The following is a 24,883-nucleotide window of genomic DNA, read 5'->3' as shown; positions in this document are numbered from 1 at the left end:
TTTATTTTTAGGCTTTAAAACAGAAAGATGCTAAATCTTTGCAACATGAGTGGATAATTTTTTTTTCTAGGGGTTGTTGATATTTGTTGAAAATGCTCTAAAAACTGCTCTAAAGTTTATACATTAAATGTCAATAAGATGTAAGCACTTAAGATAGAAGTCAAGCGATTCTATGTGGAGYTACATTAGGGGCATGAATTGTTAAAAAAAAGATCTGAAACTGAAAAGGAAAGAAAGATGGAAAAAGGTTTGTAACTGACAGAAAAATAATTTTAAAACAGTAATTTTGCAACTAAAAAAAAATCTTGGAACAGTAACGTGAAACTGAAAATTTACTTTAAAACTGAAAAGTTTTCAAAGTGAAATAATCTTGAAACTGAAAAATAAGTTTGAAATTGAAAGAAAAGAATTGAAACAAAAGTAGTTTCAAGATTATCCAGTTTCAAAACATTTCACTTTCAAAACTAAAGACTTGAAATTGAAAGAAAACAGTTTTGAAACTGAAAAATAAATTTTGACCATAAGAAATAAGTTTTGAAAATTGGGGAAAATTCCTTCCAGATTTGTGGTTTTTATTTATTTTTCTACAATTTTTTTGGACCCAATTTAGCTCCTTAAATTTTTCAGGTTGTGACGTGAAAAAATGTCACGTCATCTCATCAACCGGATAACTTCGTGGTAAAGTTTACAGTTTCCTGCTAACTCTTATCAGCAGTAATAATATATGCTGCACAGTTCAGAGTCCAGTTTGAGTAAAGATTTGCTCTCATTCAACTAAAGCACCAAAATCTGCTCATTGCGTTCCATTTATTTAATAATCTCATGAACTGAAAGCTGTTACTCTTTATCATTTCTGCTCTTCGTGTGAAGAACCAAGCCTTTTTCCAGTAAATTACAGGCTTATCTTCTCGCTCAGAAATCAAAAACAGTAAGGTAGTCACGTGACCTAAGCCTCCTTCGGGTTATTTCCTTGAAGACGCCTGATTGGTTCAATCAGCCGGGGGTGGGCGGGGCCTCAGCCAGCACACATGAGTTGTCAAACAGGTTTGTGTTGTTGCGCTGGTAAACGTTTGTTTCGGACACATTCATGCGGGAGGACCAGCGTCCCGAGTCGGCTTGTGTTCAGCAGAGACCCCCGGAACCCGCGGCTCCGCTCTTCACCGCTCAGGTGGGTTTTTAAAGAAGCAAAAGCGAGAGAAAGCCGCGAAGTTACCTGCTTCCTAATTAAAACCTTCTTAATCTCGTCAGGACTGGACTCCAGCGTTTACAGGCCCTGAGGCTGATCTACCTGAGGGCCCTTTTTACTGCTTTCCCCCCCCCAATGCCTCCCTCTTTGTTTTTGCTTCCCGTCTCTCCTCATGTTTGCCTCTCGTTTCTCCCTCAGCTCAGCAGCATGTTAGGACTTGACTTAGAAACATTACATTAGTGGCTCTATTTTTGTTCCTCTGACCCTCCCCACCCCCTCCAACATTCCTTCCTGCTTTGTAACCCACCAGCCTGCTGCTTTAATTATATTTTTCTGCTGCCGTGGTTAATTTCGTTGAGACAGGTGAGGACTGGCGGTTTCTCCCAGCAGGATCTTGGACCAGCTCAGCCTGGAATGGCAAACATGTCGAGAATTTAACTGGCAGACGCAGACAGCAGTTTTAAGCACACACTTAATCTTTATTGGATACAGACTTTCCTTGACCTTCTTCACTTTAGAGGCTGTGTTTTTGGGGGATAACCTATTTTAAAAAGGGGACGAGGAGTCATTGTTCCCTCAGCAGCAGCTGTTGGGTCGTGTGATCCGACTCCAGACAATAGCTGGCTGACAGCTGTCCTGATGCTCCCTCAAACGCGTGTCTTTTCACAGCCAGGCTGCAAATTAAATGTCAGTTTTATTGCGTCTTTGTCTGCGATAAGATGGATGGCTGTTCAAGTCAGACTTTAGCCAGCAGGCAGCTATTGAACTTGGGACTGGGGATGGGGAACCCCTGCTTGGAGTTGTAAATATTCTCAACTTGTGTTAAGTTTCGCTTTAGCCTCGCCGTTGCCTTCCTGTGCAATTCGGCTCGACAAAATGATCACTTCCAGCACAGACCGAGTTTTCTCCCCTTTGCTTGGATTCCCTCCAGACCAATCAGCGACCAGCAGGAGCCTAAATGAAATATGACATAGATTTTTTTTTTTGCGCCGTTTTTATAATTGTAGTTTTAACAATGGCAGCGGAGGAAACAAACTAAGTCCGTGTTAGCCACTCTTCCAAATATTGAATTAACATGAACAGCCATTTTATTCTCTTTTAGCAGTGGAGGCCGGCTGTTTACAGCGGAGGCAATTTCCGGTAAGCGTCATAGCATCGAACTAGCGCATTACATATGACACACTTTTTTCCTCAACTTTATTTGAAGATATATCATTTACAGTATAACATTGAGTAAATATGTGCGTCTCAGAAATGAACGGTACAGATAAAAAGCAAATGAGAAAAAGGGAAGGGGTTTAGGTTTCAAACGTTTTAATGGCCATTTTTGTTGGTCTTTGATAGATCTGATACAACACTTAATCTCATTGAAAAAAGCAGCAAAGCATGGTTTCCTTTCAGTGAATTTGTAACAATTCACTGAATTATATATATATATATATAAAAAAAAAAAATCCAGGCCCTTTTCCATGAAATCCGAGCTCCTTTTCAAATAAGGCTAGTATGAGTTTATTTACAGGATGAACAGATAAACATATTTTGCCTAAAGTTTTATTTTCTGGGGATGATAGAAAAGGTTGTGAGAGTCAAACCTTTTAAAAAGCATAGAAGGGAGTGGCTCCAAAACTTGGCATAATCGGCAGATGTAGCATTATATGCGACACAAGCTACTACTTACTACTTAGTTCTCATGTGACGCCACACTTCCGCGAATTCTTAACTGAAGAATCGAGTTGCTATGGCGTTGCCATGACAATAAACAAGTCGCAAGCTTGCTAGCTTTCGCCTGGTTCCTATCCAACTTATAAACATAAGTACATTTACTAATATTACTCGATCACAATTTTTGAGAACTCATCTCCAAGATAAATGAGTGATATTTACTGTAGTATTTACTGCCGAACTAAGAAAATTAGCGTAGCTAATGTAGCTTTTATCTGCAAGCTAAGAACATGTAGCCGTTACTACACGCAGGCTAGCGCATTACATACGACACAGAACCCAGAACCTTGTTATTCAAACTAGAAGGCAAAACAGCAACTTTAATGTTTATCACAGTAATTACTGGGAGGATTCATCATTGTGACAAGTTAAATCGTGATTAAAAGATTTAAATAAACGAATTAAGTGATCAATTAATCGTTAGCCAGAGTACACAGATTGAAAAAAAAAAGCAACACTTGGAGGTAATTTAGCCAAAAACTACTAAAAATATACATTTTCTATTTTGGATAAAAGAAAAATGTGCATCCATTGCAACTAAAAGAATGCAATGTTTTAAAGCAGTTTTTTAAAAGATGAATTATTTTCATTTTAATGTATTTCAAACATTGCATAAAAGGGTTAAAAGAAATATCTTTAAAATGTTCTAGTTTATGTGATTAATTACTAAAATAGTTTATTGCATCTTGCTTTAGGAAGGCCATGTTATGCCGCAGGAACATTAAAGCTTATAGAACCTGAGAAGATTATAAACTAACGATTATTTTAGTAATCAGTTACTCTTATTCTGATGATCAGATTCAAATTTTTCAAATAATGAACATTTAAAATTTTATCTCAAAGTTTAAATTATTTGAATTACATTAAAATATGGCAATAAACAAAGTTGGCAATTTGTTGATTTTAAAATCAACCCATCATGATTAATCGTTTCAGTCTAGTTACAGTGACATTGCCGTGTTTTTCACTGGTATTTTACGTGGCAGCATTATGGTTTAGGAATGCTATTTATGCAGCAGGAACAAGGAAGTTGCTTGACGCTGACTGGAAAATAAAATCCGTCTTCAGTTACAAGTAATCCATTATTCTATTGATTAAAAATGGGCAAATTCTGCAGATTTTTTACGGTTGTGACTTAATTATTGCTCTGAGGGTGTTCTTTCAGCAAATTGTCATTTTTCGAGTCTGTATTTATACTCCGGCTAATGATTAATCGATTACTAAATGAGTTGACAATTATTTCAATCAATTAATCAGATTAATTGCTTCAGCCCAACAAGTAGCTGAAATAAGAAATCTAGTTCATAGTTTGAATGATTGCAACAGGCAGCCAGCTGGAGCTGCGGTGACATTAACTTTCTTCTGCACATGCAGAAATTGTTCACACAGGAGAATCACTGCGGTTGGGTTTAATCAATAGCATCAACGACCATGCAAAAAAAAAAAAGAGAATTCTGCTAACAATTATCTCCATGGCAACCATTTAGCCATGCAAAATGATTGTTTTCTGCCCTAGAGACATAGCTGCTTCTCAGACTTTGGAAACTGCTCCTTCAGACTAGCCAGCATCAATTGGCAAACCCTAGTGGAGCTGTGCATCAGCTGAGCTCATTATACGATCTACTTCTCAGTGAAACGCTGGTAAAAAAAAAAAAAAAGAAAGTTAAAAGGTTAATAGAGCAACAATTTGACTTCCTGAAGGCGGAGGTTTTAAAGAAACAGACCCAATTTCAAGACCTTTATCAGGAAGTAAAATTTATTTTATAACATACCAAGTATGGTCAGCATTTTCATAACTGAAGTTAACATGGTTACTTGATTGAACTGTAAACTGTCACTTAGTGACCCTTTAAATTAGAATGTGGTGTGAATATTTTGCATTTTGGTGGAGTTTGTATTTGTCCAAAGTTTCCAGGAAAGTGTTGTAAAAGTTTTATTGACCGACTTTCTGCTGTCCACAGGAAGTCCAAATGTCAGGCTGCTAAAGGTCAGCAGAGGTCACATCTCTTGGTCATGGCAGGAAGATGATCCCCTAGCGCTCTACAGGAAGCCACACTGAAAACAGGAAGCTTCAGTCATGCCAGTGGAGGCGCTCCAACATCCCTCAAGGCAGCCGCTGAAAGCTGCCGTAGGAGTTTCTCCTCCGCGCCTGCGACCGAAGGGTCCGCTGGGTCCAGACTTCTACCGACGGGCCCAGTCGAGCGCCAGCGCCCCGAGGCAGAGTGCYGTGGAGAGACTGGAGGCGGACAAGGCCAAATACGTGAAGAGTCAGGTGGCTCTGTCCAAGCAGCAGCCGGTCCGGGCGCCGGCGTTGAAGAAGCCACTGCTGAATCCCGGCACTCCGCTGCGGCCCACCAGGAAGACCCCGACCCAACCCAGCCCCAAGCCGGAGGGGGTAGAGCTGGACGTGGGGCGCCTCAGCAGCCTCATCAGCGACCTGCCCAATGGACCCCAGTCCGCCGCCAAACCCCCAGCGCCGCAGGTGAAGGCGAAACCGCGGCCGCCTCCTCGCCCCGACTGGGCCGTCGCCGCTATGGCGAGGCTAAAAGCAACCTCTCCTGCTACGGTGGATGGTCCGGTTTGTCCCGGGGCGCCGGCTGCTGGGACAGTACGCAGAGTGGACGTCATACCCCAGGCGGCCCCGGTGCGGCTGACCTCCAGACCGCCACAGTACGTGCGGCAGCCGCTCCAGCCAGTTCCGCTGCATCCCCAGCTTCCCCTGCATCCGGCCACGTCCGGCCAGAGGCTCTTCGTCCATAAACAGGTACCACCGGTTCCTCCCAAACCCGAACCCTCGGCGCCGGCGTCCCCCGCCATCACCAGGCTGTCGTCCTCCAGCTCCAGAAAGCGACCGTCTCTGACCCGGTCCAAGTCGGACATGAGCGACCGGTTCTCCCGGGCCGGCACAGAGCTGGAGCGCTTCTTCAACCTGTGCGGCCTGGAGCCGGCCGACCTGCAGGACCTGCCGGCCTCGAGCTCGGACATCGTGTCGCTCGCCCGCTTCCGGAGCGTCAGCGCTCCCGGGTCCGAGTGCGCCGCCTCACAGAGAGGCGGCGAGGAAGAGGAGGAGGAGGAGGAGGATGACGCCTTAAAGGCAGCAGATCGGGTTCCGTACGGCGTATCCGTCATTGAGAGGAACGCCAGAGTGATCAAGTGGCTGTATGGACTGAGGCAGGTCAAGGAGAACACGACGACGAGCACAAACCTGTAGCGTAGCACAAATTCACGACGGCGCAGCTGAGCTACGTAGATGGGAGAAGAAAAAAGTATATATAAATTTCCCCAAAAATCTCAGAAATTTTCTAAGGGGGTGGGGCGTTTGAGCTCGAAAAGTTGAACATTTGTGAAAAAAAAAAACAAAATTTTGAGATCTAAAATTTTCTAGAAAAAGCGTGGAACAGGATCCGTGGAAAAGGATGAAGATTTTTGACTTTTGAAATTCAGAGAATCTTTTTTTTTTTTTTTTTTTTTTTTAAATTGGAATCATTTCAAATCTTAAGTTTTTTTTACTGGCAAATTTTAAACTTTTGGAGCTCAGAATTTATTTTTATTAGATAAAAATGTCAAATTTTCAGAATTTGTTTTCCTCAAACATTTTTACTTTTAAAGAGTTTTTTCTAGAAAATTTCAGGAATTAATCTCTATATTTCTGAGTTTTTTTGGTGGAAAATGACTTTTTTCTGTCTACAATGGTCCTAACACATTGTTGAACAAGTTTTACCCAGGGGTGTCCAAATGAACTGGCTGCCCAAAAAATAAACAAATGAAGTAGTCCTCTGTGTAGAAAATGAACAACATTTACAATGTTATTCATTGTAAATCCAATTATTTTAAAAAGGATTCTGCACATTTGATGTAATGAGAGAAATTTTGAGATTCTTTTTGGCTTGATTGAATTAATTTATTCTCGGAATAAGAACAGGTTTTGGGTCACTTTCTTTGAAAATGTTCAGCATATTTAGCCAAGTCTAATACATTTGATGAAACCTGGAGCAAAGGCGGCTTTTCAGTAGAAGTTTCTGCAGACATGGTTCGACTTGTTATAAAAACTGGTTTATGAAAAGATAAATACTTTTCCATTGTAAGAAAATTATGTTGGTTATAAGTTGAACCTTATTACAAATAAAAAGTGTTCAGAAGATGAATGGTCCAGCAATTTGTCCGGTGCTGGACAGCACAAAATCAGTTTGAGAGCCACAAATGGCCCCTGAACCACACTTTGGACACCCCTGATCTGACCTAAAATTGGATTATTTCTGCACTGTTTGAGTCTAAATGTAAAACTGGCTGAAAGATCAGTAAAAACACAAACTTGAGCATTTTTGTTCTAGTTTCTAATGCAAATATATTTGAAATGAGACAAAACTGAAAGTTACTTTTAAATTAGTTTTGTCTTAATTTAAATCTACTAAGACATTTTTGTACTTGAAACAAGACCAACCATACTTGGTAAAATTGTTTTTGCAGTGAATGAAGAAYTGTCAGTCTGGTTAGAAAGTTGGTGACACTTTTTTGTTTTACCGTTTTGTTTCTGTTCCTCTTTATGAAAACAATCAGGTTGTTTTTCTCTTTTTGCTGTTGGASCCATCAGACATCGTCTTTCATGGATCATGTCCTGCTGGAAACAAAACGCTTAAATAAAAAAAAATTACAAACTACAGAGTGACGAATCTCAGTGAATCAACTCAAATATGAGAATATTTGAGTTTCAATTTGTTTTCTATGCAACCTGTATGAGGTGTGTTGAGTATCCACAAATTATACTCAGGTTAGAGAAGCTCAAAATTAAAAAGTAGAAGTTAAATTAAGAGGGAAAGAAAGTGTTTGGTAAAAAGTGATGTACCGAGTAACTGATCAAATTATTTAAAAATAAGACATCAAAATATAAAGTTAAGTTGAAATTGGTATTTTAAACACCCCAATTAAAATAATTAATAATTACAAAGTCAAGCAAATGTTATATTGACATAAACTTAACATTTTGATCAATATAGTTCATGCAGTGACTATCCAAAAATTTGTAGCGGAACTCGGTGGTAAGAAATGCAGCTTAGTAAAAATATTTGTATTTTTCTTTTTTTACAAATTACTCATGTAAAATGCAACTGAGTAACTTTAAAACTGACTCGCAACATATGGCGACAGTGAGAAGGAAAACTCCCTTGTAACAGGAAGAAACCTCCAGCAGAACCAGAACCTGGCTCTGTTCATATGCACCTGGTGTTTTGGGTCGCTGTCATGTTTTCAGAGCTGACTCGGCTCATTGTAAACCGGTCAGAACCCTAAGCTGCTCAGCGTCACCATAATATTTCCACCCCCATACGCCTCACTGCAGGCGAGACTGTTGCTCGTTGACACACTTGTTTTTGGGAATTTCTCCACCGGACTTCAGACGTTCTCCTTTGAAGCAGAAAAGTTTGACTTCAGTTCTTCATCCCGTGTTCCTGCTGTTACCCACTCCATTTTGTTCCGTTTGTTTCTGAAGTGCGATTTAATATTTAATCTAAAGCCTAAATTTGGAAAACGTTATTTACAATTGAATCCAGGTTTTAAAAAGACAATGCTTTTTTCACTGAAATTAAATCAGACCAAGTTTTTCTTTTAGAAAAAGGAAAGGCTCGTTAGAATTACCAAAATTATTTCTACTTTCAAATGCCAGAAATTCTAGTGAGAACTTTTTTTGTTTTTTTTTTAGATAATTTCTGAAATTTTCCAGAAAAATTTTGAAATTTCTCATTTTAAAAAGAAAATCTGCTAGAAAAAAAAAAACAATTTCACAATGTTGGCAAATTTTTTAGAAGAAAAAAAAAAAAGGAAATTTGACTTTCAAAATTCAAAAATTTGCTAGAAAAAAATGAAATTTCTGAGCTCAATCTCAAATTTTCTAGAAAAGATTTGGTAGTTTGAGTTTGAAAATTTGCTAGAAAGAAACCTGGAAAATTTCCTATTGTCAATTTTATTAGAAAACATAAGTCAAAACTTTGCTAGAAAAACTTCAAATTTTGAGATTAATCTTAGAAATTTTCTGTAAAAAAAAAAAAAAAAAAAAAAAAAAAAACTTTCTAGAAGATAAAATCTTTAATGCATGTCAGATACGGTACACATTGCATATTGATCTGTTCAGCTGACGTAAGACTAACAGACAGGCTTCAAGGTGTAGAAGTTGTATCGGTACTGCCATTATGCTGTACTTGGCTAAAAGGTTTTCATAATGGATGTGTTTCGTTATATGAATTATTGTAATTTTTGTCCTTAAAGCCAAGATTTCGACTTACAGTAACTTTACTTTGGTCCGTCTGATTATGTAATTTTAAAATATTAAATGATTGATAATTTGATCAGTTACTCAGTACTTTAGTAGACTGTTTACCAAATACTTTGGTCTTCTTGGACGGCTACTTTTACTTTACTTCAGTAAAAATATGTTGAAGTAGTGCTACTCTTATTTGACCACCTCTCTTTACAAAAATCTTCCTCTTTGGCTCAGAAACATGGAAATAAATAATAAAAACGTTTAACTCCAAAATTTAAATCTGCGCTCCATAAACTGAAGTGGAATTTAGTAAAACCTGGTGGTGGTATGAATAGTTTTGGGCCTCATTGTGCCCGTTTGGATTCAGGTTTCCTGCCCACACTGAGCGACGCGCTGCAGCCGCTCTGCCTGTGTGGGCTTGTCCATGAGCCCACACACTCAGGATGTGAAAGTGTGTGGGCATGAATCCACGGATGTGGCTCAGTTTGAAAGCTGATTCATCCTTTCATCCAAAAGCTTTTCATGCTTCAGTGACTCACAGGTCGAGTTGTTCAATAAGGAGAACTATTCTTCTGAACATGTTCATGTTTTGGACTGAAGTGAGAGGAAGCAGCCAACTGAGCTCCAACAAGACAGAACAAATGATGTTTTAAAAGGTGTAATAAAGAAAATTATAATTATCCTCCTAACTGGCAAGAAATTTACCAGTGAATAAAATCTTTTTGTCTCCTGATGAAAAATGTTGGAAATGTTCTCTGGTTTTCCACAAGAGGTCAGAAGAACCTCTGCAAAAAACCTCTGGAAAATGTAAGTGTCTGAACAAGGAAACTCCGATGTTTAGCTCCTCTTGAAGATTTTTACAAAAAAAAAAAAAAAAAAAAAAAGCATAAATCCTTAGAAATTTTTTTTTTTCCACAATCTGGTGTTTCCATACTATAACTTATGTATTTAAGCTACTAATTAACATTAATGGTACAATATGACACTTAAGTTTAATTTTCTTTCAAAAAAAAAAAAATATTTAAACCAAARAATTTTGAAACTGGAAAGTTTTAGAAGTGTTAATTTTTAAACTGATAAAAGGTTTTTAAAAATGTTGAAATTCAAGTTTGAAAACTGAAAAATAATTTTGAAACTAAAAAAAAAACAACCTTGAATCTGAGAACAACATTTGAATTTTTATGGCTTCAAAACATTTATCTCCATTTACATTTTTTAAACTAACTTTATGGCTCCAATTTAGCTCCGTAGCACATTTTTTGTTCATTTTTTTCTTTGTCATTAGGCTGAAAACTATTTGCTTTTCTCTCATTCTCATTTTTTCTTTTCATTTTGGAAAATTATCCAATTTTCAAACCTAAAAGCAAAGATAAAATTTACTTTAATTAGTAAATTCTAAATATTTAAAATGATTTTTTTCCCCCCCCACGTAGATTTGGTGGCTCTACTTTATTTAGGAGTAGTAAAGGAAAAATGGCTTCTTGGACTTTAAAGGTTGCTCTCACATGACCTTTTAAGATCCTGAGGCAGAAGCATGAGGAAGTATTTTATGATTTAGGCTTCCAACAAAATTAGTTTCTAGTTTTTAATTTAGCTGAAAATATTCACTGTGATTCATGTTTCACATTTCCACACAGGAAGCTGCCACAATCACTTTCAGTCGGTGTAAAACGATCTGCTGTTCCGCACTTTGAAGCAAAAAGAAAAGCGGATCGACCGGATTTCAGTTTCACATAAGTGGGATTTAATTAAGTCCTTTAGAGAAGTGTTGCTTTCCGCTTCACACTCAGTTTTCCTGGTGATTGTTGTTCCTGCACACTGAGGATGAGCTGCTATGAAAACTTTACGAAAAAGCTCGAGGCGTTAAGAAATGTCTTGTCGAAGCGCGGAGGAGAGCAGAGGGTGGGTAACAGATTTCTCTCTTTTCGTGGAAAATTTCACCACAGCATCCAAGAATTAGCAGGACAAAGAGCAGAAATAAAGTCTGCACTTCCTGGAAGATTTTCACTGAATCACTGATTTGACTTGAAGAAATGTTTTAAATTACTCTAGAGATTTGCTTTTTCTTTCTCTTACAGAGCAAAAGTGCAAAAACACAAAATACCAAGTAATTTTGATCTAGTTTCTGGTGCAAATACCTCACCATGCTTGAAGTAAGACTAATTTAAAACTAACTTTTTAGCAAGATAAATAAACTTGTTTTAAGTTAATGATTCCTTAATATTGATACAAAAATTTATAATTGCACCAGTTTTGCACATATTAAGGAAATAGTTTTATTTAGCAGTCATAATGTAAAGCCGTTTTTGTTTGTTTCCGCCCAGCTCTCTTCAGTACTGCCTGTCCACAAAGTTTAGTAAAGTGTTGCTGGGAATTTCTGACCATTCTTCATGAAGCACAACATTGAGGTCAGACACTGATGTTGGACAGGAAGGCCTGGTTCTAATTGAGCTTAAAGATTTTGCATCGGGTTCAGGTCTCAACTCTGTGCAGGTCGGGGGTTTCTAAAACCTCATTCATGTCTTCATGGAGTTTTCCATGGTTGTTTTCACACCTGATAGTCCAATAATCTTGGTTAGATAATGAACTGAAATTGCGACATTTGGAATTTATTTACCCAGAATGCCCTGCGCTGCTGCTCTTGGAGCTTTTAGCCAGACCTGAGTTTGCGTTCTGGTCCACTTCAGAGTTCGACTTCTCATTCCCCAACGAACCGGACTTTCTAGAGAAACAAACTAGAGTTTTATTAAAGCGGATGTGAAGCCATATTGGGACAGACTAGGCTGTCCCCAAGCTTTTTTCACAAGGCATACACAAGGATGATTGACACCGCTAAGGCCCTCCTCCTGGCTCTGATTGGTTGATTTTACTCATTACTGGGAGAAGGCAGAATGTTTTTGTTTTTCCAGATCATCCGTCTCATGTTACACCATCAGGTCATAGTGACAGTTTTAAACCCAAACTGTTTACAAAAGTTGCTTACTGCAGATTTAACCTCCCATCTGTCCTCTCTGGTTCTCAGGGATCGGGGCGGATCCCTCTGATGAGGAAGATGTGCTACGCCGTAGGAGGCGTCCCATATCAGGTCACATCTGCTGCCATTGGGATTTCACTGCAGATTTTCCTGCTGGATGTCGTACAGGTGAAAGTTTAACCTGTTAACACAAAAATAAAATTTTATCCTCACCTTTTGGGATAAACTCAAAGAATTTTCTTCTTTCAATTACTTTTTTTTGTAACAATTTTTCTCAGTGGCCCACAAGAAAATCGTAGTTCCTCTTCTCCAAAAATCTCCCACAGTTGAGTAGAAACTAATTAAATTTACAGTTACATTTCAGTAATGTTTAGTAAAAATGTATTTTAAGAGTAATTTCTACTAGCTTATACATACTTTTATTTTGAATCATTGCTACTCTTGTTTCAGTAAAATTTCTGGATTTTCTATCCACTGAATGAGAAAAAAAAAACAAACAAAAAAAACAAAAGAAAAAACACGTTTTAACCAAAAATTCAGACTAAAGTTTTTTTTATTGAAATAAACTGATTTGGAAAAATTTTCTTTTGCCAGATTTCATTTTGTAACTGTTACACAAAATTGTTTCATTTTGTCTTTAAAATATTAACATTTAGTAGAAATAGTTTTGGTCTGTCTGATAAAATGCATGTAATTTTACATACTCTGCACTGCAAAAACAAGTATTTCTGGTCTAGTTTCTAGTGGAAACATCTTAGTAAACTTTAAATAAGAAAATAATTTGTAACTTTTCAGCAAGATAAAGGAGTTTAAGTCAATAATTCCTTAGTATTGGTGAAAAATACTTGTTCCTGTCAGATTATTTCACTTAAAACAATGTCTTCCTGTAAGTGAAATAATTGACAATAAAACAAATGAGGAATCGATAAAAAAAAAACTGGTATATTTTGCTGAAAAGTTACTTCCAAGTCAGTTTAGTCTTATTTGAGTTGTAGTAAATAATTTCCACTGTAAACTGGACCAAAGATACTTGGTAAGATTTTCTGTCTTCTTAAAATGTGTCATAAAAATAAAGAATGAATGTTGTTTTAAAGGCATTTAAAATCTATAAAAGTTATGCGCCATTAATTGTCCATTTTTTGCCCAGATGAAGGCCTCCTCTGTGTCTTTGATCCTGTTTCTGAGTCGGGCCTGGGACGCCGTCACTGACCCTCTGGTTGGATACCTGGTGACCCGCAGTACCTGGACACCCATCGGCAAACTCACCCCATGGTCAGTCAGCTGCTCATTCACTACTAAACCACTTAATTCAGGAGATGCTCCACCATTTTTCAGTTCCTGAGCGCCACAATCCTGCAGCTTTTAGATTCATTCATCACATCAGGGAAGCTTCTGAAAGTTTGCAGGATTGTAGCTCTGCTGGAGTCGGACGTCCGGGATTTGAACCTTCACCTTTTCGTCTGGCAGGCTGGTCGTGTCCACTCCATTTGGCATCCTGTCCTACGTGCTGCTGTGGTTTGTGCCTGCAGACTCCATGTCGGAGGCCGCCTGCATGTTGTGGTTCCTCACAGCGGCCTGTCTGTTCGAGACGCTCATGAGCGTAAATATCTTCAGTTTCCAATTCAATTTAAATAACTTTCTCCCTGAGGATCAACTTCAAGGCACACAAGTACAAATCGACTCAAACGTGAGCTCAGACAATGAAGAGGTTTCATAAGCCTGGCGGGCCACCAGGCTTCACTTCTACCCCACCAGCCTAAGCATAGTTTTGGTTTTTAGTAATATTTGATTTTTTTTAAGACTTTATAGTTTGTGATCATGTATGAATCTTCCAAAAACACAAATATATTTACATTTTTGTCAACTTTAAAAATTTAACTCAAAAACATGGAAGCATTACCAGCAGGCTTTTATGAGGGAAACCCTGAATTCATAAAATTCACACGTGCCAATAAGTGTCAAAAGTAACAAAGTTAGAGTAGATTTACTTGAAATTCCTTTATTTTCCATACATTTCATCACTGCAGACGTTACAAATCAACTGTTGACTTTCTTTCAAATTCCTTTAGCTTTTCACATTTTCAATTAAATTCTGTTTATTCATACAGCACTAATTCACAAAAAATGTCTTAAAGCACTTTACAAAAACAATCATTTTGGTTGAAAGAAAAATTATGTAAATTACTGTGACAGGCCAACCAGAGGTGCAGTTATTTTCTACAAGAACTGGAAATAATCCTAAAAACCAAAACCCTACATATGACCTTCAACCGTTCATTAGGTTTATGCAGACAGGATCAGTTTTCGTCCTGAAGCTGCGACGGAAAAATCAGAGTCGGAAACGGGGCGAACCAGGAGGACGACGACAGCAAAACGGGTGCCGGTTTCAGGTCTTTAACGACTCGGAACGAATAGTCAGTTTTCAAAACCTCACACTATATCGCTTTAACAGTAAAATACCTGCAGCATTCTTTAAGACGGATTGCTGAGAGAGTTTGCCTTACCTGCTCACCTGGGAACACTTCCTGGTTTTCCTCCAGAAAACTTGCTGAGTCCAGTGGTAAGGTCACAGAGGTCACTAAGGTCGTCCATCAGCAGGGTGGCGAAGGGCTTTTCCTTCCATAAATGGAGGGTCGATAAAGGGCGAAATCGGAGACAAGATGATCCAGGATTCCTGAAGAACAGGATGAAGAACAGCAGGATGGGCACAGGTTTCAGGCTAAACCCTGAAACCTGGCTGAAGGACATTTCCCCTATGCGTTAGTTATCACACCTTTGAATTACACATTTGACCACAAACCAGAGAATACAAGATGTGTTCTGGTCGTTATACCCAAGACCAGAACACCAAACCTTCAAATAGCCTACCGTGTTTTTCTTGCGTTGAGCGAATCAAAGTTCTGGTTGCTGTACCCAAGACCAAAACACCTACCTTTGTTACCAAATTCCTTGAACTCATCCGATGACTTCATTGTACTCGTTTGCTACCAACGTCCATGAACTTATCCGACGACTTCAAGCCTTGAGGAGTGGCTACAGGAAGTAGCAAAGCACACTTCCTGGGATTGGGTTCATAGTCCAGTGCCATCGCAGCCATCTTGACATCCATATTTCCCACCAGTCTAACACCATCTGGTATCTTCAGAGTCTCCATCTCAACAAAAACTGCTGATCAGCAACCGTCTTAGTCCATGTACCACATTTCAAACATGGCGCTCTTGCGGCCTACCTACCCTAGCTTATCCCTCAGCAGGTAGGCTCCATCAATACGGAGACAATTTCTAGTCGATCTGCAAACGTTTTGAGTCGTTTAGGTTAGGATGGTCTTTTGAGATCAGAAAAGACCATTTTGTAATCCAAGTGCCAGGATGGATGAATAGCAGAAGGCTGGTTTCATGTCTTCGGGCGGCCAGGTGCAAGCCGCGCCTTAATTAAAACAATGACGTGGTAAATGCGCCAAATTTCTATCCAACATGGCGCATGCGCCTCACACAAACATGGCGCCGTTGGTGGGTTGCCAGATTTGACAGTTTCCGCTCTTGCGGCCTACCCACAGAAGAAAAAGAAAAGAAAACAACAAACAAACAAAAAAACCAGTCCAAATCTCAACCGCTAATAAAACTCACGTTGATAGCATTATAAGTTTTATTTATCGTCTATCCCTAATATAGTTTTAGAATAATTTAGAGAAACAGTACCATTTTATTTTTTGTATTTTATAATTTATGACTGGAGAAAATATTTATTTTTAAGTTTTGAAAATGTGCTTTTTTCTAAGAACAAGCCAGGGTATTTCTAATATACTTTTAGAATAATTTATAAAAACCGTGAACATTTTTTATATATAGAACTATGTTCCTAATATAGTTTTTTCCCTAAAATCTTAATACTAAATTGTTGCTCCTGTAGAGAGTGAAGAGTGCCAAATGTCAATAAATAACTTATGAAATAATTATTTAAATGTATTATTAATTTATTAAAACTTTTCACTCTCCTTATATTCTGGGTCTTTTAATCTGTCTTTAAATAATTTAAGTTTATTCATAAATTGCTTATTACATTTTTACAATAAAGTTTTCTGAAGTAAGTTTTTCTTTATTTTTAATCAATTTATGCAAATATAAGTCAACAGATCTTATTTAAATGTTCAGCTTGGATTTAAAATCATGTTTCTGAGCTAACTGAACTTTATTGGTCAGGACTCTATCTACAGAGACAGTGGTGGTGGTAACAGGAATGGTGCCCTGGGCAGGCCCCTGTTTAGAGAAATCCCTCATATATGAACATACATGTTTCATTCCCACTAAAGTTTTTGATTTTACATTTTTTAAAGGTTTATTCACTTTGCATTTGTAAGATGGATGAAACAAGCTTTGTCAGTCTGCCATTATATGTGTGGCCGACTTTCTTACTTTCTAAAATCCAGATCCAAAAATCCATGCAGGTCCTATGGTTTTAGAGCTTTTCAATGCTTAAAAGTTGTTTTGTTATATATCTACTTTCTTAGGTGGAAGTCTTTAGAAAAGTTGCAAAGCAGTAAAACTGATTTTTAACACAAAGATCTGGAAATTAAAAAAAAGAAAAAAGTCAYCATATTTAGCTCATCAGATARACCGKAGATCTGTTTGGAGCCACTGGAATATCTTAGTTTATGGGTAGTTTAAGTTCCAAATTAAGCTACTTAAGTGATAGTTTCCCTCATTAATTAATTAATTAATAAAATAAAGAACAGAAGGTAAATAGTTTGTGCTGTTTTGTGTTAGTAGAGAATTATGGCTTCAATCTCTGTTTGTGCTCCACTGTCCTTCAGTTTCTTGTCTTAATCTCCCCCCCCCCCCCCCTCCACACCCCCATCACCATGGCGACAGGAATTCCATCAGCTGTATTTGCTGTTATTTCTCTGGGAGCTTCGTCGCCATGGTTACCCAGTTTCTCATTTGCTGTCAGCTGGTGTCATGTCTYCCTCCTGTTGTCTGTGAGCAGTGCTACAACGTCCCCTACGTCTCGCTGAGCATGTCCCTGGGAGGACATCAGAGGGACAGAGACTCTGCCACTGCCTACCGTAAGAGGAACCGCAGACACTCACCAGCTGGTAYCTCAGAGCCGCTGGGCTGCATCTGAAAATGTTTATACACCACAGTCAAATTGGTGAAAAGTAACTTTACTAAGTAATGGGAGATTTATCCATCACGTTTTGACCAAAACATATCTATTAGAMGGGAAAATGTGGGAACAGCTTTAACGTACCTSACTGAAGCTGAACGTAGGGAACTTTGAGTCGTCTTTTCTCAAMATAYACACCGAAGAGTGTTGTGGTCAGTTCAGACTGGTATTKTTTTWGTGAAGTGCATTCACTCACCCAGTCAAAGGCAAAGCTAGATTTAAATCAAAAGTATTAAAAAAAAGGTTTCCTCATTTATTGCCCCTCTTTTTATGTTACTTTTTTATTGTTCTCCATCAAATTCTTTGTTTCACCAAAGCTGGAAACTTTGATATGTGATTGTCTTAGCTTGCAGTTTTAACTGGGATGTTGTCAWCTACTGGGTTCACTCCAGGCTTTCTGCGTTTGTGGTGTTTTCGTCCAGGAATGAGCGTGGAGATGGCGGCGTTGCTGCTGGTGTCAGTGATTCAGGGAAAAGTCGTGTCCGTGTTCAACGCTGAGAAGCAGGAGGCCTGTGAGCATCTGGACCAGGTCCACCWGACGCCTCACAGCTCACCCGMGCCGCAGACTGCCTCTCTGCATGAAACGGTACTGGGACATTAAAATAGAGACGAGCTTAAACTAATATTTATACAACAGGCTTGGAAACTTTGAGCTTCTATTATACTCACAATGTCCCAGGAAGATCTTGTTACCCTGTAATTTACTTTATTTGGCTGGATGAAGACGTTGTTGCTGCTCAGGTATTATTCCTACAGTAATATAAACCGTTTATACTTTCACTTTAGAGAAATATGCATTACAAAGTCATTAGGGTTTYATGGAAGCTGCACAGGAATAAGAAGAAAAACTTGAAAGGCAGAAATGAATCTGGTTTGATCAAGTCTGATTATTGATCCACAGGTCAAATACTGRGAAAAAAAAATATTTCATGCTCTTCATTAAATATGTCAAAACCTAAACAGTGCAAAAATAAGTATTTTTGTCTAGATTCTAGTGCAAACACWCAAAATAAGGCAAAAGTAACTTTAACAAGTAACTTTTCAGCAAGATATATGATCTTATTTTATGTAAATAATTCCTTAATGGTTTTGGAAAAATACTAACCTTATTAGTATTTCACTTACAAGTTGGTAACAAGTTTTGTGAAAAGTGGAACTAGTATTTGTTAGTCAATATTAAGTAATCGTTTACTTAAAACCAGCTCCTACATCTTGCTGACAAGTTACCTGAAAGTTAGTTTTGTCTTATATTAACTGTAGACCTAAAATTCTTGGTGAGATTTTGTGTTTTTGCAGTGGCTCTCATCCTCTATAAGATCATAAATAGTTTCATATTGAGCGTCATGCTGCCGTTTTAGCCTCTTCTGACCATAAAAGCTTTAAAAAATACTGAAATGGGTGGCAAAATGTCAAACTAACATATCTGTGAATAACAGCACTCTGAACATCGTGAGAGGTGTTATAGCTGTCAGTGAGAAAATGACAAAATTACTCGTTCTATGACTTTATCGACAGCCACAGAAATATTAAAAGGGTCCCTATTATGCGAAATTCCCATTTTGTACATTTTTATATGTCCACTTGGGTCTCCGCTGCTTCTGAAAACAGCCGAGGTGCTTAAGAAAACCACTAAGACGTTTTATGGCAGTAAATTAATGTTTTTTGGTGTCTGGAAAACGTGCCATTTCAAAACTTCCCAGTTGTCAAGTCACAATCTTTAGGCAATGTGCTGTTACCTAGCAACTGCATCCGAGCCCCGCCCCATTACCTGGCAAACAAAGTGAACATCCAGCACGTTTGGTCAGCTGGTTTTACCATTGTATGAGGTGTACAATGGCTGCTGAAAAAAATAAGTGCTTTGTTGTTGACTTACATTAGGCTGGATTCTTGTTGGTTGTGCAGGAGGCGCCACTTCTGCTTTTCAAAGACGTACATTGGTATAATTGTGCTTTTTTCCCCCATCAATTTATATGTGCAAGTACCAACTTTTAGTTGGAGATTTAAGGTGACAAGAGACCCTTAAACAGCTCATTGTGAAAGCAGCCCACTGTGRGCGGACCTGAGCGGAYTAAAATCTCATTATGTAAGAAAGATTTTCTGCAAAAATAAATAAAATAATGGGACAGCCTGTAGAGCTGTCCCAACCTGTTCAAGGAACCACAGTAGGTCAACTTTAGGTTACATAAAAATGCCAGATTGTGTTTAGTCTAACTTTGTAGACAGCAAAACATGAATTACTTATGAGATACACTTCCTGGTGTTTACTTTGCCTCCAGCAAAAGGCTTTCCTGACCTCAGCCGGGRTCACKGGTGGCTTGTTCCTCCTCAGCAGCCTGGTTCTGTTCTTCGGTGTGAGGGAGCAGTCAGTCCGACACGGTCAGTATCCAGACACTGCAAATAAAATGCTCATTAAAATGCCATTTATATCAGACAAAAATAACACTTTTAAATATAAAACACACCTTTCAAATGAAGATTTATCTTATTAAGGAGAAATTATATCCAAACTRTCCTGGCACCATKTTAAAAAGTTATGACATTGTTGTTTTAACAGTTTTTAAATTACTTCAGATTTTAAATAAAACTTCTTTGACATTTTTAAGTCAGCTGAGCAGATTATAATATCGAACAAAGATACTTTTTTTTGAAGAATYATATTAATTAAGTCACATCAAAGACCACTGGGTCAAAAATAATTATTCTGAGAGGTTAAAGTCTGGACTTCACTGCAAAAACACAAAATCTTACCAAGTATTTTTGGTCTAGTTTCTGGTAAAAATACCTTAGCACACATAAAATAAACCAAAGCTAGCTTTCAGGTAACTTTTCAGGAAAAAATATAAGCTTTTTTTAGTCAGTAATTCYTTAATATTGATGAAAAAGTTCTAGTTCTATTGGTAGATTATTTAACTTATAACAAGACATCTTTCCCATGTTATAAATTAATTTATCTGCCAATAAAACTAGAATTTTTTCATCAAAATTAAATAATTATTWWATTAAAGCAAGTTCATATTTATTGCTGAACAGCTATTTAAAACTTAATTTTTCATATTTCTAGTTTACTAAGACATTTGCACAAGAAATTGGACCATAAATACTCGTAAGACATTGTATTTTTGCAGTGACATCCAGACTTTAACCTCTCAAAATGATTATTTATGGTCAAATGAACGTGGCTGAGTTAAAACAACTCTGCAAAGAAGAGTGGGCCAAAATCATCTTTGTCTGAYATTACTATTTGKTTTGATTCATTAGATTCTGTCAAAACAACAGAAATAGATACAGTGTGTTTCTTACACCACTGTTAAATCTCAGTACATTTCAGTGATTCCGTCTTTTTGTTTGTATAAAAATGTGACCGTAGKTCAAGTGAAATGTATGTTTTTGTTTTTCCAGACGCCGATGAACGTCCGTCTTACCTGAGCTCCCTGAAGATGCTCATGTGCCACGTTCCTTACCAGCGACTCGTGCTCGGCTTTGTTTTCTGTGCTCTTGCTTTTCAGGTGCAGTTTAAGATTGTCACTCATTTCTATTTTTACTCCTGTTAACGTTTTGTTATCTTAGCTCAGAATTAGCTTACAAAAACGTTGGATTATTTCAAAAGTATTCACATTCACACTTCAAATACCATAATATTTGTTTGAAGAAGAGGTAGGGGGAATAATAAACTTATGTAAACCTATCCCCTTTCTGTTGTATGTCTTACTTTGTACATGTTATTTTTTCAAGCTGAAGGTTCTTCCATGCATCTAAACSCCCTTTAAGGTTTCCTTCTCCTTTTGTTTGATTTCAGATGTCTTTGGGAAACTTTGCCTTGTTTTGCAGTCATGTTGCCGGACTGGGAGCTCATTTTCAGCTCCTCTTGCTGGTTCTGTTGGTAAGGATTAGAGGTGATTTTAACTTAATTTTATGAAAGGTAACTTTTATTTGTGCGTTTAAAACATTTTTAAGCTTCCTCAGGTTTCTGCTTCAGTAGCAGTTCCGCTCTGGCAGTTTGTCCTTCTGAAAATTGGAAAAAAGTCCACAGTTTTCATTGGCCTTTCAGTAAGTCTTTTAGAATTATCTGCATATTCAGTGTTTCTTTTTGTCTCTCAAAGCCTCTTGTTTTCTCTTGCAGCTCTTCATCCCAGCCGTGATCACAGTTGCCTGCGTTCCCAGCAGCCTCCCGGTTTTCCTGACCATGTGCATCCTGATGGGATTCAGCGTGGCGACCGTGTTCCTGCTGCCGTGGTGAGTCAACCGCCCGGCTAAATAAAAACTCTAAAATCATTTCCAACGCCTGTCAGATCTAATTTGTATGAAAACCGAATGAATTATTCATCAGGCCTGCCAAACCAGCCAGTGATGAGTACCGCGGAAACTTAGTTTTTCAGCCTTCGCTGAAACAGAAATGTAATTTTCATGCCTGTATTATGCAGGTCAATGCTTCCTGATGTGATAGATGACTTTGCTTTGAGACATCCCTCATTTAAAGAGCTGGAGCCTCTGTTTTTCTCCGGTTATGCTTTCTGCAGTAAGCTAGCAGGAGGCCTATCTGTGGGACTGTCAACCATGATATTACAGTGAGTATCGCCTCTCTTCAGTCTCTGCGCATTTCTTATTTGTGTGAATTGTGTTGTATTTTCTGTCTGCTTGTCTGCAGGGTTGTAGGTTACAAAGCAGGTGCGTGTAACCATGGTGATGAAGTGGTGACAGCTCTGGTTGTGCTGTTTTCTCCAGTTCCCGTCACACTTCTGCTGATTGGGATGGGAATCTTTCACACCTACCCAGTCAATGAGAGGAAAGGCTTAGAGCTGGAGCAGCAGAAGTATGAGGCTTTTTACAAATGTCATTAAATATTTTTCTTTATTGTGCATCAATTCATGTTAATACTGTTCTGAACAATATAGTTTCAGAGGTCAGGTTTGTTGTACTTTTTAAGTTGTAGTTGCGTCTTTATGTTTGGCTTCAACTTTTCAACTGTGAGGAAATTTGGTTTTAATTTGAGTTCTTTGGTTTGTTTGGAGATTCTCATCTGGTCAGTAAACTTTAGCATTTTATGATTGAGAAAGTCAAATATAAAACTATGTATAGAGCCGCAAAAGTATGAAATTACAAAAATGCTAAATGCTAGGGCTGGGTGGTAATTGATTGTATCAATTAATTAAATTTATGGTTTTTGGAGATATCATTTTTAGAAAATCAGATTTTTTTTAAACCATTGTATTCCTTCGGTTTCCATAGTTTATAGTGATGTCAGCCCGCCTAATGCCGCCGTCTTCTGCAACAGAGTATTAGGGCCAGGCTACGATTTCTTTTTAATATGAATACTGTAGAAATAAAACGACTAAAGACGTTACATGACCAAAATAAGGTTGTAACATTAGGAGAATTAAATATTAGTTTTAATAGAGTTTACACAAAAAATACAAAAAATAAAATAAGGAATGAGCATCTTGTGAATTTATACCTTAGGCTTAATACTTATAGAAATACTTAATCTTTTATCACATCAGTATTAAGTTATTATCAGTAATAATTTGAAACAATCATGCAAACAACTGAGTCTATTTCAAAAAAAGACGTTTATGGGACACATCAGACCTCAATAATTAAGCTTGTTTCCAATTGAAACAACTTTATTTCTCATAATTATGAGGTGTTTTCCTCCAGTAAAATACCATCTTATTCTGCTAATATTATGACTATATTTCAGTAGGAAAAATTCACACAGTCTGGCACTAATATTGCATTATCCAACTCACAGAAGGAATGATTAAAATAAAAGCCACTTTTTGCAAATATTTTCTGTAATTTTCTTTAATAAAACAGATGTGTTATAAAAAAATTTGACATTTTATTTTTTAGCTCTGTTGCCCAGCTCTAGAAATAATCTTCACTGTTTTACACGTGTGGCAGCCATATTGGATTGTGAGACAACATTGTAAATTCAAAGGACGTTCATCTTCAATTTTCCTCCTTAGAGGACAGAAAATTACACTTTCAAGTACAACTAGAAAGTACCAACTTCAGTTAACATGAAAAAGGTTGATCTGGTTTGAAAACAATACTGTTGCTGCTGCTTTAAAGTCACAAATACCCTTTGGGTCATTTCAAACATCTCATGTAAAACAGAAAACAATAAAAAACTGAAATAAAAATGTAAAAAAGGCATAAAACACCTACTGTACTGTTAAAAACTTGTTAATTTGGTTTAACTCCTTGGTTCTAACGCTAAGCTGAATAGTAAATGTTTTTATTTTTATCTTATACAAAGCAATAAAGCCTCTTCATCACCAGCAGACCAAAGAGAGCTGTCAGAACCAGAACTGCCAACAAACTCTCAGCAGTCGCATCCTGATGACCCAAAATCGGACAGATTTTACAACCGTGATCCATCACCAAGCTGGTTATCCACCTCCTCAACTGTAGCGGGCAGCCTCCATGGAAAGAACAGCAGGAAGATGTCACAAGTAAATCCTCAGTGGCGAAAACCGATGATCCTTCCTGGTCGATGCTCAGAAGGAAGTGAAAGTTTCCCTGGAAATGATGGTGGACGATCACATGTCCGATCCAAGGTGTCCTGGGTGTAAATGTGGTTCTGAGTAACCAGATTTGCCTCTTTTTCCTGTAAAAATCTGTATGAGCAGCTGATTATGTAAGCTTTGTTTAAACTCCATGTTATTTCATTTAAAGGTGGAATCTGAAGAAGTTAAAACAATTTCAGATTCAATCTTTTCAGATACATTTTTGCTCTATCTGGAATCTCTCTTTCACAAAAACAAACAAAATCTTACCAAGTTTTTTTTATCTAGTTTAGTTCAAATATCTTGGCACACTCAAATATAAACAAAACGAACCTAGAAGTAACTTTTCACCAAGATTTAGGGGCTTGTTTTGATTAAATAATTCCTTATAAAGTACTAGTTCCATTGGGAGATTTTTTCATGTTTCATTTTCATGTTTTCCATGTTACAAGTGAAACAATCTGCTTGTGAAGCTTTGCACTTTTTCATCAATATTAAGGAATTATTTACTTAAAATAAGTTCCTATAAAATGCTGAAAAATCACTTGTAAGTTCATTTTGTGTTATTTCAGCTGTAATAAGATATTTGCAGTAGAAACTAGACAAAAAAATACTTGGTAAGATTTTTTTTTCGGTGTTCTTGTAGATTTAACTGTTGTTCTGAACTGCAAAGCAGCTGTAAATAACCCCAAATTAATTTATTTACTTGTTTGTATCTCTTTATGGCGCCTTTTGTCATCATTTAGCTTGAACTATTATCAGCTTCCTGTTTGCCATTTGATGCTTTTATTTTGAAGGGACCACTTCTGGTTCTACTGTTAGCAAAGGCAGCTTAACAAAAAGATGGAAGATAAGTTGTAACGGAGATGATAAAATATGTATTAAAAGCCCCTTTGATAATGGCACAGTGTATATTTATGATGTTAAATAAGTACATATTTTAAATATTGTGTAGCTAAAACCCTCAAATGTTTAGTTATGTTCAGATGTAAGTTAATTTTAAAATTATGCTTATGATATTAGGTACGTTACACACATAGAGTAACTTAGGAATGATAAAGCACGTTAGTATGGGG

At 37.5% G+C, this 24,883-nt stretch overlaps 2 protein-coding genes and 1 long non-coding RNA gene across 4 annotated transcripts; 2 read left to right on the top strand and 1 right to left on the bottom strand.

Moving 5' to 3' along the window:
* Positions 1-1,012: 1,012 nt before the first annotated feature.
* Positions 1,013-6,329, top strand: fam110a (family with sequence similarity 110 member A). Of its 2 annotated transcripts, XM_017305577.1 has the most exons (3): positions 1,013-1,168; positions 2,289-2,326; positions 4,870-6,329. In XM_017305577.1, the coding sequence occupies exon 3, from the start codon at positions 4,986-4,988 to the stop codon at positions 6,117-6,119; it is 1,134 nt and encodes a 377-aa protein (XP_017161066.1). In that variant the 5' UTR covers positions 1,013-1,168; positions 2,289-2,326; positions 4,870-4,985; the 3' UTR covers positions 6,120-6,329. The 2 variants fall into 2 exon arrangements, with proteins under 2 accessions (XP_017161066.1, XP_008412596.1); XM_008414374.2 differs by lacking the exon at positions 2,289-2,326.
* A 4,554-nt stretch (positions 6,330-10,883) lies between these two features.
* mfsd2al2 (major facilitator superfamily domain containing 2a-like 2) lies at positions 10,884-24,124 on the top strand. Its single transcript, XM_017305649.1, has 14 exons — positions 10,884-11,063; positions 12,184-12,303; positions 13,283-13,407; positions 13,603-13,735; positions 17,119-17,197; positions 17,721-17,884; positions 19,575-19,674; positions 20,698-20,804; positions 21,095-21,178; positions 21,262-21,345; positions 21,419-21,531; positions 21,720-21,863; positions 21,944-22,108; positions 23,558-24,124. The coding sequence occupies exons 1-14, from the start codon at positions 10,986-10,988 to the stop codon at positions 23,871-23,873; spliced, it is 1,812 nt and encodes a 603-aa protein (XP_017161138.1). The 5' UTR covers positions 10,884-10,985; the 3' UTR covers positions 23,874-24,124.
* Positions 14,115-15,744, bottom strand: LOC108166408 (uncharacterized). Its single transcript, XR_001776750.1, has 3 exons — positions 15,004-15,744; positions 14,640-14,809; positions 14,115-14,450 (listed from the first exon to the last, which is right to left on the bottom strand). It is a non-coding gene; the product is annotated as an uncharacterized LOC108166408 (long non-coding RNA).
* Positions 24,125-24,883: the final 759 nt, after the last annotated feature.

This window comes from Poecilia reticulata, linkage group LG7 (genome assembly GCF_000633615.1).
Source record: "Poecilia reticulata strain Guanapo linkage group LG7, Guppy_female_1.0+MT, whole genome shotgun sequence".
In the NCBI taxonomy this organism is placed as follows: Eukaryota; Metazoa; Chordata; class Actinopteri; order Cyprinodontiformes; family Poeciliidae; genus Poecilia; species Poecilia reticulata.
Note: the sequence above shows the minus strand (reverse complement) of the source record. Positions and strands in the feature narration are given on the sequence as shown.